The following is a 14,774-nucleotide window of genomic DNA, read 5'->3' as shown; positions in this document are numbered from 1 at the left end:
ACCCCATACTCTGGAGCATCTTTGGTTGGAAGAACTTCCATAAACCTCCGCCTTGGTAACCCTCTGCATTAGGATGCAAAAATGATAACATTTAGAGATTTAAAATACTTAGCTTTGATAGTAGCCATAACAGAACCTCAGGTGTCTTGTTCATCCACATTGAAGACAACACCTTATTTTCCTCTGTATGACAATTTTAAAGTCTGATAATCCATTTCAAACATCATTATAATTTTAATTCTCTCAAGCCAAATCTCATTCTGACAGCAAGAAAACATCTAGAAAGGGAAAATGATTAATATAAAGCTAAACTTGTTTCCAGCACTACAGATTTCCCTCATACCCGTAGTAACATGGAGGAGGAATTGTACGTACTGTTACTGTACATGCTTTAATGCCATGACTATTATTTTTAAAGCAATGGGAATCAGTATATTTTCAATTTTTTTTTTCCTAATTAACTGGTATTACTGCAATACTGAACAAGGACTGTAAATTCAGATCTGTAAGAAATTAGTTTTGGTCTGCTGTAAACCATTAACCATACCGGGACGCTTTTGTTTCCACTGCTCTGATCCATTTGGACTCCATACTGCATCCCATTCCTGCAGCGTCCTTGGCTATGTCCCAGTGCCCCACCAAACTGAGAGTCTAAAGGGTCACCCATTGCTGGTTTTAAGTGGCCAAAATGCAAGGGCCACTTCTAAGGAAGGAACAAGCCTGAATACATAGTGCTTTATGAAATTACTAATGTATTTAACCCAACTACAGGAGTAACTAGCAAGTTTACAACACTGATGTAATAAAACATGTTGCTAGCAGTATTACATCAATGTTTTACAGAAAGCTGGACAACTAAGAGGAAAATTTGGATAAACAAACACATTAAGCAATTTCAAAAGAAATTTTAAAATTACTTGTAATCTAGCACTTACTTCTGAGTACATTTTTATTACTCTTCGTAATACTCCATGTAGTAATAACATTGTCAGTGCTTTACATTATTTTTTTCATCCTACTGCATAACCATATTCTTTCTTAAAATGAAAGAGTTGTGAAGTAATCCTAAGGAGAAAACTGTGACCTAAGTTAATCCTTTCTCCATAAAAAGAATGTTTTACATTTACATTTTGATAATGCGAAATTTATACTGTGATATTAACATAAGAATGGTATTTCAGAATTAGCAATGTTTATATTCTTGTTAAAATAAGAAACACTCCTTCCTTTTCTTTTACAGGATATTGAAATTCCACTTGAACAAATGCGTGCAATGTAAACATAAAATAAAATGTTAAAAGCATTCTTCCAAATCTTCTGTACAAGAAAATAAAGTATATTAAATTAATTGCAAAATTCTCATTCTTGCACCCTCCTAAATATGCTTGACATATGTAAGCACAAGCATGGAAGAATATATTTCCACAGGGGACAGAATACATGCTCAGATATTATCTGGGAAAAAAAAATGCATTGAAATTCCTCTGTGATAAATAGACTTTTTTTTTTTTCTCCTCAGGGTGACCTCTACCTTCAGAATATGATGGTTTTATTATGATTAATAAATTTCATTTCCACAGAGGAAAGGAACAGTGTCAGCTTAAACTTAAAGCAAGTGGGTTTCTTTTTAAATGCTAATTTTTAAACACGCCCTTGCATGACACCAAATTTTGAAGCTCAGAAGTTTAGCAGAATAGATTCTGGTTTCCATGCTGAAAATAGGAAGAAGGATTTGAACTATATTGTCATACTGAGAATCAGTAAGCTAGTTCAGTCACATAGTCATTGCTTCATTTATTCACTATTACGCCAGCATGCTCATTTCTCATTAAAATTAGTGGCATTTAAATGCTTTGTGATAATTTACACTGGAAATAATCATTCTAGGAAAACAATTTACTAAAATTTAGGACATGCAAATGGCAAAGTATTTTGAATAAATTAATAGTCAATGCGATTATCTCTGTATTTTACAGAATGTTTATACATTAGCGTTGATACATTAAATCCATGTATCAATACCAATAGGTGCACTCACAAATTCCTGTCTAAGAACACATCTGATGAACAACTTTGAGCACCACTAATTAGAGCAAGGTAAGTTCCACTATTTTGCAGTATACCTGGAACATGTATCCAGGAGGAAAAAAAAAAAAAAAAAAAAAAAAAAAAGAAAAAAAAAAAAAAAAAGGCTTGCTAGCATTTTCTTACCATACTGGCACTGGTTCTTAAGCAGGTGGACTAACATCTTTCAGAAAAATAATGGAGAAAAAAAATCAATGTAGCCATGCTAACGTCTGTAATTGTGGCTGTAAACTATTCACCAAAATCCCAGTGTATGGTATGTTCTTCTTAACGCATGCCATGTCTAAATTTATTAAATCATTTTCAGTACAGGGTTTAAAATTGCTAAAATACTACGTAAAAGGACAACTTGTCCGCTGCACAAAATTAAAAAAAAAAAAAGAGAATTAAAAATAGTAATTGGTTGTAAGATTTATTTTAGTAGGGCCTTTAAAATGGAATCTCTCTCATTGAATCATCAGTAGTAGGAATTGCTGAAGTCTCTAAAAACAGAAAAAGGATGTGCCTCTCCAATTCTAATTACCATTTTTGTTTTTTCAGTTCTTTGGTACTACGGCTGTATTTGCATACACATCAAGGACAGACAGAGGAGCTCTGATACTGGAGACATTTAGAAGCTTCTTAATAATATACATACTAGAGGGTTTAATAACAACGTTAAGGAAAAATTCACAGTATAGAATGTGAAACAAGTTAACACTTTTTCATCAAATTATTTGAAAACTATAGAACAAGAATTTTAAACATTATTTTATTTTTTAGGAATTTTATGCACATATCTTTCTGATCACTTCCTCTCATTTTTTAAAGTCTAGATATTGCTAGAACTACTATAGAAAATGATGAATCTGCTTAAGAAACATAAAAAGACAAGTTTAAAAATCTAACTCTGATCTAATCCCCCATTACTTGTCATATTACAAAGTGTATGTATCGCTGGAAAGCTCATATTTTTAACTTTTTCACAATAATATTCATTCTTTACTAACTTTGAATGTAATTGAAGAATCGAGTAATAAAATTACTCCTTTTTCAGAATGGCAACAACATTTTAGACAAAGATGTGAAGATTTTAGTAAAGAATGGGAAGGAATACAAGGAAAGCAAGGGTTCCCTGGCCTTATCCAGATAAATGATTCCAGTAACTAACTCTTTCTCTTGGTCACATAACTGTGGTGATGCCAAGACAGATTAGAGGAGTAGCAGAGCCCCTTTCTATGCACATGTTACACACCACGTGGCTGAGCAGTATTTTAACCTCAGTGGGTCAATGCTGTGCAGCAGTGGTAGTCTTTTAACTTAAATTTCTTTACTACAGTAGGATGGTATCTGCTTACGGTGCTTCAAAGCATGTACGACCAATCAATTTATTTCATTTTGGATATTAATGCCAAGCAACTTTAGGCATTTCGGTCACCTGCATGAGCAACAAGTCTCTACGTATCTCAGAAGGCAATGAGCAAAGAGTCTAGCTTAAGTTTTTATTTAAGACCAAGGAAAATGATTGAAGTCTGCTGATAAAAGCAGTTTCTAGTAATTTTCCTTGGTTGCAAAGGTTAAGAATGCTAAAAATCCTCTATGCAAAGTTTTAAAAGCACAATATCAAACACTAAGATCATTCTACAAGGGAGGACCAAAAAATATTTTGTGGAATATAGTTTTCCTTTTCCACTCCGGATAATGCTTTACGGATTTGTGATGGGGAACAGAAGAAGAATTGGGAAGATGTAGTAGAGACAGACAGCACAATAAAAGAGCAAAACTTCAAGGTGTACTGCAGTGCTGAACTCCTGTGTGACTTGAAAGCCATGAGGGGTAGGGCAATAATAAAATATTTCCATGAAGGGATCTTCATAAATACATCATTGATAAAATATTAAAAGCAGTCGTTACTTTTTCCTGCAAGTTGAAGCAAGAATAAACTTAAGAAGCCTATTCAGAATTTTTTATCTGCAGAGATGAATTTAAAATTCTTGACTGTTTACTTATTTATGTTGCATCTTAATTTGATCAGTTAATTTTTCCTGCTAGTCGAAGGGCATATTTTGCATAAGTTTTGGTTATTGATGCTCAGACCTGATTTTAATTTTTGTTTCTGTATGCCAACCTGTAACTTCAGATGAAGTTTGTTAGATGTTTACAGCCATCCTTGTTAAATATTTAAATAAATACAGTTGGCATTCGTTAGTTTGCAGAAATACAGAAGTGCAACAAACAGCAGCAGAGGTGACTTCCCTCTGGAGCTGACAGTGAATAACTGCTACGGAACAATCCCAGGGACAGACCTCAGCTTAAAAGCTTTCTCTCAAGTTTCAGTCTCACTGTCTGGATTTACAGAAATGTAGGGATTTCACTTGATTCCTAGTTAAAAATCTAACATAATTCTATGCTGCCAACAACACCTTCCTGCATAATCTCTATCCAAGAAAGTTAGACTTAAAATAAACTTCATTTTAAAAAGCCACTGGGAAAACTGAGGCTTGCCATCAAGTGGCACCTAAAACAATGAAAACCAAGTATTTCTTTGATCTGTAAAGCATTTTCCTATTACTATTACTTTTATCTTTTGGGACAATACACCTTGAATAAATTCTTATCTAGTTCAATAATACATATACCAGGTACTTTGTTTATTAAATTTTAAAGCAGTCTTTTGTGCTTGAGTGTAAAGTTCTGTACTATGCAATAATATTATTTTTTGTTTAATATTTTAAATGTAATATGATAATTTCAAGATATTAAAAATGAATCCTTGTTTATTTAATGTACTTGTATATAATCAGAGATACATGTACATGCACAAACCACCTTTCATATGTACTATTTTCAGTCTATCAGAGAAAAAAATTCTGGTTGCTTTGTTAGAAAAAAAAAAAACCAGAACAGAGATGCAGACATGCTTATATGCACTTGTTGAGGGCAAACACAGATTATTCACTATTTCTGTTATCAACGGAGCTTCACATTGCAAATCCTCCATTTACAAATCACAGAACCTCAGCTTTACTTAATCTTGTCATGTTGTCACATTTGACTAGCCATGTGAACTGACCTAGAACTGTAAGCACCGGGAAGGCAAGCTGTCAAAGAGATAATGACAAAGATGCCAAAAGGGCTGCCAGTGTTTTCACTGGGTGAGAAAAGGGAATTAATCAAACTTCATGAAAAAAGAACAGAGGATAATCAAAGTGTTTACTGATTTTTATCAACTGATCCAACAGCTGGACATCTTTACCACACAACTACCAAGAGCCATAAAAGCTGTAAGAAATGAAATTCCATGTAAGCAACTATTTACAGCGGCAGTAAACGCAAGTTTAAACTGCCAACAGAAAGGACACTTGAATTTATAGGAGTTGTTTGATAATGTGCATTACTACAGTATTTCCTAGCCTTTCCAGAGAAAAAACTTCAATATCTGCCTTTTTCCACAGGGAAAAGCAGTACTGCCTGAAGTAAACACTAGCACAAAGACTTTACGGATGCTCCTTCATTTTTTATTTTCTCTGATTAGTGCAAGAACATAACATAATAATACAAGCATCTCATAGAAAATGGTCATTTTCCCAGTCAAATTGCTTCATGAATTGAAGTCAAACCCATAGGCAGCAATACTCAAAGGGAATAACCTCTCACAACTGAACATATGTCTTTACGCAGTCATTCAAAAAGGCTGAAGGAAAGATCTCTGAAACTGCATTCTTCCAAGGCAGTTTAGATTCTAGGTACTTCTTGGAAATTCCTTTGAAACAGCATAATCTGATTAATCTACCAGACAGGTAAACAGGTCAATGAGCTGTATGCAAGCTTGTATGGCAAAATTTTGACCAGCTACGATTATTTATGTACCGTAGCAGAGGTACGCCACAACAGGCACCTTAACCATTCTAAGCACTGTGTAAAATAACAATTTGCTTTTAAATAAGTACCTCCATATTTGCTATTGTTTCATGAATTAAATTTGTGATAGTAGTAGTGTTGATGGGTTAATGATAGTATACAGGCAATGGCTTGAGGAAATGCATTGGTTAAAAATTGTTAATATTCTGTTCAAACTATTTCAATAGTACAAACTCCAATGTTTGCTTCTTTAAGCTGCCTGCTTTCATGAAATGTATTTCCTAGAGTTATAAAATTAAACCTTCCAGAATGTTTAATCAGTTTTGGAGACTGTATCTTTCTCCAAATGGAGGTCAATAACTTCTCCAAAGACTGTCAACTTCTAAAGCTTTATAATACATTTCTTTTGCACACACACACACACACAATCCCACCTCCTGGGGATGATTCTGCTCAAATATGTAAATAAATACAGTCACAACTGGACAGATGTTATATCCACTTCCACCATACTTCATTCCAAATTCAGGTTTACATACACACTTGCCTCTTTCTCTGTTATTTCAAAATTATAAACTGCATATACACTTGGGAGAAAAATAATACGAGGCATGCAACTGTAGTGGATTTTTTTGTTTGTAGATGGAAGTTGGATAACAGTTAAAAATTGGAGGAAGAAAGAAAGATATAAATATAGAATAATTATCCTGCCCCATATTTACAGAAAAAAAATCATAAAATGTAATATGCAAGTATATCCTAGAATATATTTGGAAAAGACACTACAAAATATTTTTTCTTTACAAACAATGAATTTTGATCTTACAAAATCTAAAAGAAAAAATATATTGAGCAATGGTTTGAAAAATTAATTAAAAATGCTAAAGATCCAAAAAGAAAATTATTCTCTAATCAACATATAAATAAACTATGGGTTTATTCTGAGTTTCATTTTGATTTATTAGAAGCCTGACAAGGCAAAATCCCCACAACAACAATCAGCCAAGGAGCCTCAGGATTAATTTTCCCCTAATGTACCCATTGTCAGAGATTTGCTAGAGTAGTCTTCAGAGATCCTTGTTAAAATTCCATCACCAAACTGATTGGAGGTTTCAGATAGTTTCCCTACCTCTGTTCTAGTTCAGGTCTGTTTGCAGAGTCTTTAATCATGCCTGCCAGAGAAGGTCTATCCCAGATGCACAGAACTTCTCTTCTGAAGAGTAATTATTTTTAGCTTCAGAATGCACTGGATGCAATCAGGAGTTAAGTATTTCTAAATTTCCCATGGAAGGTCCCCTCTGCCAGATACATGAATATCTAGCAGAGGGAGATATATCATCTGCATGTAAGAACAGATGCACGTACCTAAACCAAAGCGTGTACAGGGACACACTGTCCATTCATTAACACATTTGTTTATTACCAAATCAGAAAAGATGTCGTGTGGTTGAGGACTGAGTATTATCTGGCAAGAATGATAAAGCATAAGGAAGAGAAGAGTATTACCAGCAGAATCACCCAAGACCTCCCATTTCCATATCATTATAAAGTTCCAACCAAAATTTTACTGGTTATATTATTTTTGAAATCTACAAACACATACATTCTTTACAAGTAAACAATACAAACGTACAATACTCACATTTCAAACATTGAGCATATTATCAGTATCTTCACTTTATTTCAATTTTACAAACACAGTTGAATGACTGTAATTGAGTTTAGGAGCACTAAAAAAGCACTATAAAATTGTACTGTAGGTGTTTTGCATGCATCTGAAAAAACACAGGAAGGTTAGCTTTGGTTCTAAAGTTTATGTATATATGTGCTCCATGTATTAAAACACAAAACATCAGGTAATAAATTAGCTGCAAGTCAGCTTAAAGATTTGAAAGATGCAACTTTGGCAACATTTAGCACAGGAATATGGGCCAAAGATTTATTTTTTTTATAAAGCCAAAAGTTCTTTCAAGTCTATGACTAAACCTTAGGTATATGAGAAACAGAAGATAGAGACTTTCATTAGCTTTCTCCAGATCATATTACAAAAAAAAAAAAAAAAAAAAGAAAAAGAAAAAAAAGGCATCTACAGTCATTTATGATGGATATATACATCATACGGTCAAAAACAGACCTAACAAAAAAACCTTATTGTTGAGTCAACAATACCTCAACAGAGGTAAGCAACTGGTAAACTGAAAAAGTATTAATAAATATACACAGAAATCCATTTCCTTCTGTGTAAAGTTCACTAAATTTACTGATAATTAAGAGAGCTATATTTTTGACTGGAATTCCAAAGTAGTGATATAAGGAATACGTATAATATAGTCTTAAGTGCCTTAAGTCAGGCACTTAAACTGTGCCTGAACTGAGGGGGAAAAAAAAAAAAAAAAAGTCTTTAACAGAGAAATACTTATAGCTTGGAAATACTTATAGCTGTACAAACCAGGAAATTGTTTTCAGGACAAGAAAAAGATTAAAGACCGCATACCTATCTCAAGAACTCCAAGTTTAAAAAATGCTAAAACAATTTTATTTATTCTTACTTATATCTCACATATTAGTTATTCTAGATTTATAAATTAGTAGCCTCCCTACTACAGCTCACTCTGATGTGGAGCTGAGCAGGAAGCAGACGTGAAATAACGAAAGCCAAAATCCAAGTCTCGTGAGATGAAGAAAGTGTCAGACGTTGACTTCTAAAAATGTATTCTCTTCATGATTCAGGACTTTGAAAAATCTATGTTAAATCAGGTTTTACTATAGAAGAACTTTTCAGATTACCACCAAAAATGCTATGGCTAGCAAACAGATTATTACATTCTTAGCATATTTTGGCTTTAGCTATGATCTTCTTTTTTAATAAATAAACATTCTTTATTTGTTTCTATGTAGGTACTATGGCATAAGCAGAAAATTCTTCACTTTTCATTTACTTCTGCTAACGTAAAACTCTATAAACAAACACTTCTTAATAGCAACATTTTGTATCACACCATATATCCTTTCATCCTTCAGCACAAGCAGCTTCTATGAACCCAGTAGATTTCTTATGTATAACATTATTGGCACAATATGTCCCAGCACTGTTACTATTTATTTTGGGGTTTGATTTCTTCTGTAGTGATGTTATACCATCCTTACCTGATATAAGACTAAAATTGTTCAAACTCTATTGCTTAAAAGAGAGAAAAATCTCTTGACATGTTCAATATATTTATATATTGCCATTACCTTTTAAAAACATTGTTCATTCTTCCGTACCCATGGCTTTACAGCATGACAGTATATTAGCAAAGCAGCTAAGACTTGTTACTGACTAGAGAGCGGTCCTCTGCAGATGCAGACCCTCTCTCCCACTATCTTATCTGTACGATAGACTTTGTGAGTGCTTTAGGGTCTGCAGTACCCTTGTGGGCAATATTTGCCCCCAAAGACTTGAAAAGACAATTGTTAACTCTATAGCACTTACAATGTCCTATGTACATCTCAGCCTTTACTCTTTCCATTAGTTCTGTTTGTTCTGACTTTTGAAAAGTCACAATTCTTGACGTACCGCACAGTATGTTTTTATTAGAAGGTTTAACATATCCTTACTTTTCTACGCCATATGATATTTAAACTGGAAATAAAACACCAAAGTCAGCAAAATAACCTAATGTCTTCTATATGGCAGAACCTACAGGCTCGAGCTATAAATTAATTAAACTATTCCAAAAATTTATACTATGGATTTTCCTAGGCTTTCTCTTACGATTAAATGCAGCATGTGAAAAAGGATATTGAGACCTGGAGTGATGCATCAAGAAGTATCAATGATTGTTACCTGCAGAGGTGTTACAAGAAATTTCATCTGCTGCAACGAAGACGAATTGATTTCTGCAAGAGAAGATAAAATTCACAATACTGCTTGCTGACTGGGAAATGTGCTAGCTGCCAATTGACTTGATGTTTACAGATGGGGTAGGGTAAGGGTGCTTAATTTTAATGAATGTAGCAAGAAAAAGTGTTGACGTATTTCAGTACTATAGAGTTTATAAGGATCATGAGGTAGACATGCTGGGATCTTTTAAATGAAATAATGGTGACATTTGGATATGGACTATGTACAAACCCTTGCATTGGAAGCTTCATGTTTAGTGTTACAGATATGTCAATATATTTATGAAGTCTAATAAAAATAAAACGATATTTATATTGTTATAGATATTAAAGGGCACTACTGCAAAATATGTAAAAAGCGCTTTTTGAAAAAATAACTGCAATTTACTTCGTGCATCTGAAAGGAGGATATTGAAAATAAAATATTTTGCTTTTTAAAAGTCTAATATGATTGCAATCTTTCTGCTATTTATTAAAAAAATGACATAGTATATTTTCATATACTGTCATCCAAATACAAACAAAAGTATTTTGCAGAAGTAAACTAGAAATATGAGTAATTTAATATATACCTTCTCTTGCAAAATTCTTTTTTCCACCAGGTAACATAAAAAAATAAATGCTAAATACACTAATATTTCAAAATGCAGAAAACTTCATTACGACACAAATCCTGATTTGTCCTTTCTCAAGTCGAAGCAAACAGGATTTGGGTTACTGGAAACATCAAATGATTCCTTCATATGCAAATACATCGCTTCCTTGAATTATTTTTGTGTTGTGTGGGATTAGTTAAGAACCTGGGTGAACTTTTAACACCTGGGTGCTATGTTACTCCAAATTGCATGTAGTTCCTCCAGCCTGCACTGCTAGGCATGGTGAAAAATCGAGGTTTTTGGTTTTGCATGGCTTTAATACGAGAGTCTACCAAAGAGGAGCTAGAAGGAACTAGCTCTAGCTTGCACTAGGGACTACCTGGAAAGCTTAGTTCCGCAAGATGACGAAAGCTCTGGCAAGCATTAGCTACTCCGAAGATCCCATTGAAAACTGTTCAGTTCAGGAGCAAACATCTCCTAGGTCTAACAGAACCTTGAAGAGTTAAGCCCTAAAAGAACAAAATCTATTTCTGTTATTTCACCTCCAATGTGCAATTCTCATTTAGAAATCTGAGAACCGTGTTACTTAGAAATTCACATTTTGGGGAAAAAAAACCAAACCAAAACAAAACAAAGAATCTGTGATCCATACTATAGGGACAGGATTGATTAAGATCAGAAGTTGTACCTGATCATTGCCTCTGCCCTGTCTCAGAGATACTAACACCTGCCTTTTTAATAGGAATCAACTTTGTGATCAAACTGTACATTGTTTCATTTTCAACTGTATGTTCACATTGGTAGTTTTGCTCTTTATTTTGTCATCTGCAGCAATTTCACAAGCTAATGAGATCAACCTTGCATGTAAGGAGATGCTAAAGAGATGAATTTTTTAAAAATGAAGGGGGATAAATTAAACATTATAAATACAGAGCTACTCTGTATGTCATAGGTAGTACAGTTTGACACTGTATTTACTGCTATCACCTCTTTTATTATCACCTCTTCCGAAAACGATATAGAAAGAACCAGTTAGATGTTTGCCTAAAACGGCAAGCCAGTAGCAATGCAGACTGACCGTCTACTGTTTAACAAAAAATCCTTTTGATTCATTTCCATGAAATTATTAAACTGCTTTCTCATCTAAATGAAAATATCACTTTTCCTTAAAAACTGCCTCTAAAGTGGCTAGCTGAGCAACTCCTTTTCTTTCTCTCTATTCAGAACATTCGTGGTTATGGAACACTAAGCCACAGATATCTTCAGATGCCAAAGTACAGAATTATCTGTAAGAATAATATGCTCATTTAGTTGCAGAAAGACTCCAGGACACTAACTGCTACTTGTCTTTTGGAACTATGGACATTATTGAAACTGTTCTGATATCTTTCTTGTTATTAGTAACTCTTTACTAAATACTGGTAGAAAATTAATTAAAAAAAACCCCAAAAGTGATACCTATTTAAAAAAACATCTACTGCAAACATTCCTTGGTATACTGCTTCAATTTACATAGGAAGATACTATTTTCCCAATTTTTTGCTTTTGTAGAATTCATTTCACAACTCCATAAATCAATTTTAAAAGTAAGGAGAAAGTTACATATTGGTCAGCACAGCAACTGTGAGAATGAAAAGCAGATGACTAGATGGTGGAGTTCAATAAGCCAGTTCAATGTTTTATAACTAATTAGGTGTTATTTGGAACAATTACAATAAATTGTTTAGTAGTTTGATGACTTAAATGCTTTTATAGTGGCAGGTTTTTATTTAGTTAAATTCTTCACTATTGTTTACATGGAACTAAAGGGAGAACTGATCATCAGAGGTGTCACTGTACTCACACCGAGCCCCTGATGGCCAAACCAAGTATTATTCCTTAGTGTGCGCAACCCCATAGTTTGCAAAAGGAGTCCTCCTGAGTTAAGCTCACACTGTGGTGCATCATATTCTGTCTTAAAGAACATGAAAAGCAGACGTGGAAAAGGGCAGCTAACCCAACTCAGTCCTTTGCAAATGTAGGGTTGGTTCCCTTTAAAGACCAATGTTATGCACTAATTGTACTGAGCTTAGAAGGCTTAAAAAACTTACAAGGAAGTTGTCGTGAAAATTAATGACGCATTTTAGGTTGTTTTAATGTTCCTCATCACTTCTACACTTTTTATTGATTCAAAAAGGTACAAGAAATCTAAGTGGATCTAACTTTATTATACAAGTCCTGTTCAATTATTAAGATATAGAATTTCTTCCATCAATTTAATTTCTGTTAACAGCGAAAGTATATAACAAAATTTTTACTGCTCCCTGTTTTATTCTTCAGATGTAAAAGAACACACACTTAAAATCCAGAGAAACTTTTTCTTCCCTTTAAATAAAATTTTAAAAGTTGTTACTGGTTGTGAGATAAACAAAAAAAAACCAAATTGAAAGAGTAGCGTCACAAATACAATGATCTGATTATACAGTTGGATATACTCAGCTTCCTAAATATACAAACCCTGGGCTAAGTGCAATCCTTTCAGGTACTGGAGTGGTACCCTTTGGGTCAGAGCCCTCTGATGGAAACCCAGAGTGTGGTCCATGAAAAGGTGCTTCTGGGGCTCAGAATGGCTGTATTCTATCTAACCAGCTGTTTCCCAAGGGCACACACTTCCGGATACTATTACTTCTCTCAATCCTATATATCAATTTCTTATTTCTTCTAGTAAACTGAAAACTACCACAGATTTTTACCAGTATGGTAATAAAGATATTTTTAAAGTTGGAAAAAAAATGTTTTAACATTCAATATATTTCCTAAATTTGAACACAGAGGGAGAAGACAGCATAAGTAATAGTGATTTGATGCTCTTTCAAAATATTTTCAGGTTCAACTTTATCACCTGCCTAAAAGTACCCTGTTCTAAAGTAAATCAGGCCACTGAATTAAAAGACTTAGACAATAAACTGTTAAACCAAAATATTTAAGCAAGTGAATAACAAGAATTTAAGTGAAGCATGACTAAGGTTTTTGGGGAGACCTTACAGCGGTCTTCCAGTACCTCAAGGGGGCCTACAAGAAAGATGGGAGAGGCTGTTCAGTAGGGCCTGTTGCGACAGGACGAGGGGTAATGGTTTTAAAATAGAGGGAGGTAGATTTAGATTGGAAATTAGGAAAAAATTTTTTACAATGAGGGTTGTAGAACACTGGCACAAGTTGCCCAGAGAGGTGGTGGATGCCCCTGGAAACGTTCAAGGCCAGGCTGAATGAGGCTCTGAGCAACCTGATCTAGTCAGGGATGTCCCTGCTTCTTGCAGGGGGGTTGGACTGGATGGCCTTTGAAGGTCCCTTCAAACTCTAACCGTTCTATGATTCTATCATTATATACACAATTCAGTGAAAAATATTACTAATTAGACATTACTTCAGTAAATGTTATGTACCCACAGAAATTAGGCCTTCTGGACCGTGCAATTATTTTTTTTTTTAAATACTATAGCCTAATGTCTTCAGCATGATTATACTAGCACAAGTTAATTAAGAGGCCTAAAATATTTCACAAATATATCTTGTCAGTACTTTCCCTTAACAAAATGTTGCACCTACTCATTTTCAAGAAGAGCTTTTACAGTCTTTCTTCAGACAAGCCACCTTAACTGTGCTGAAGTACAAGAGAAAAAAAAAAAACGTCTATACATTCATTCTAAACTATACTGACCTAATACAGAAGCTACATGTATATCAACACGGAATTTAAGCTTAGGTAAGGCTATATATGTAAAATTTAGTAGAACCATGTCAACAATTTGTACTTACTATGTAGTATTTTTAGATTTTATTTCTACAAAAATCTTTTCTGTAAGTGTGTTTACATAGTCTTGACTCTCTCTTAACCTGCATTTTCTGAGAGTTAGTTTCAAGTTTGATATACCTGACATTCCAGTGTGGTTGATTTAGCTTTTAGGGTACGTGTATTTTACATGCTTCATTGGAAAAATTAATAACATTTCTGTTTAATGAACATTTATGACTTTCCCTCAAACTTGTACAAAATTCCCTTAATGTTCCCCATCCTCAAACGCTAACACCAATGACCTCAGCTACTGGACTGTCAAACAGATACCAGAACAGAGAATCTTTGATACAATACTGAACTTTAGGCTCCCTCACATTTGGAAAGTTGGGAGTTTCTCGTCACTGAGAAAATAGACTGAAAGTTTTCTTAAACACTGAAACTCTAATAATTCAGTTACACATAAATACATACGACTTTTATAATATTTTATACATCCACAAAGACTTTGTTTTAAAGATCAGTGGCAACTTAAAGTAGAATGGAACTCAGAAAGAGCAGAAGCTTATAACCGAGATTGAGTGTACAGAACAGAC

The 14,774-nt window shown here is 33.9% G+C and overlaps 1 protein-coding gene across 36 annotated transcripts in view; it reads right to left on the bottom strand.

Annotated features, from left to right (window-relative positions):
* The window catches only part of RBFOX1 (RNA binding fox-1 homolog 1), a 968,785-nt gene that overhangs the window by 5,942 nt on the left and 948,069 nt on the right, over nt 1-14,774 (bottom strand). For 9 of the 36 annotated variants that reach the window (XM_086759520.1, XM_086759504.1, XM_086759494.1 and 6 more), the window contains one exon: nt 9,755-9,807. The exons of the other annotated variants lie outside the window; for them this stretch is intronic. In XM_086759520.1, the coding sequence (XP_086615646.1) occupies nt 9,755-9,807 (53 nt within the window). The remainder of the gene's footprint in view (nt 1-9,754; nt 9,808-14,774) is intronic. 36 annotated transcript variants of the gene reach the window in all.

Source organism: Chlamydotis macqueenii, chromosome 15 (assembly GCF_036417535.1).
Source record: "Chlamydotis macqueenii isolate bChlMac1 chromosome 15, bChlMac1.mat, whole genome shotgun sequence".
Lineage (NCBI taxonomy): Eukaryota > Metazoa > Chordata > Aves > Otidiformes > Otididae > Chlamydotis > Chlamydotis macqueenii.
This window is presented reverse-complemented; position numbering and strand designations above follow the sequence as displayed.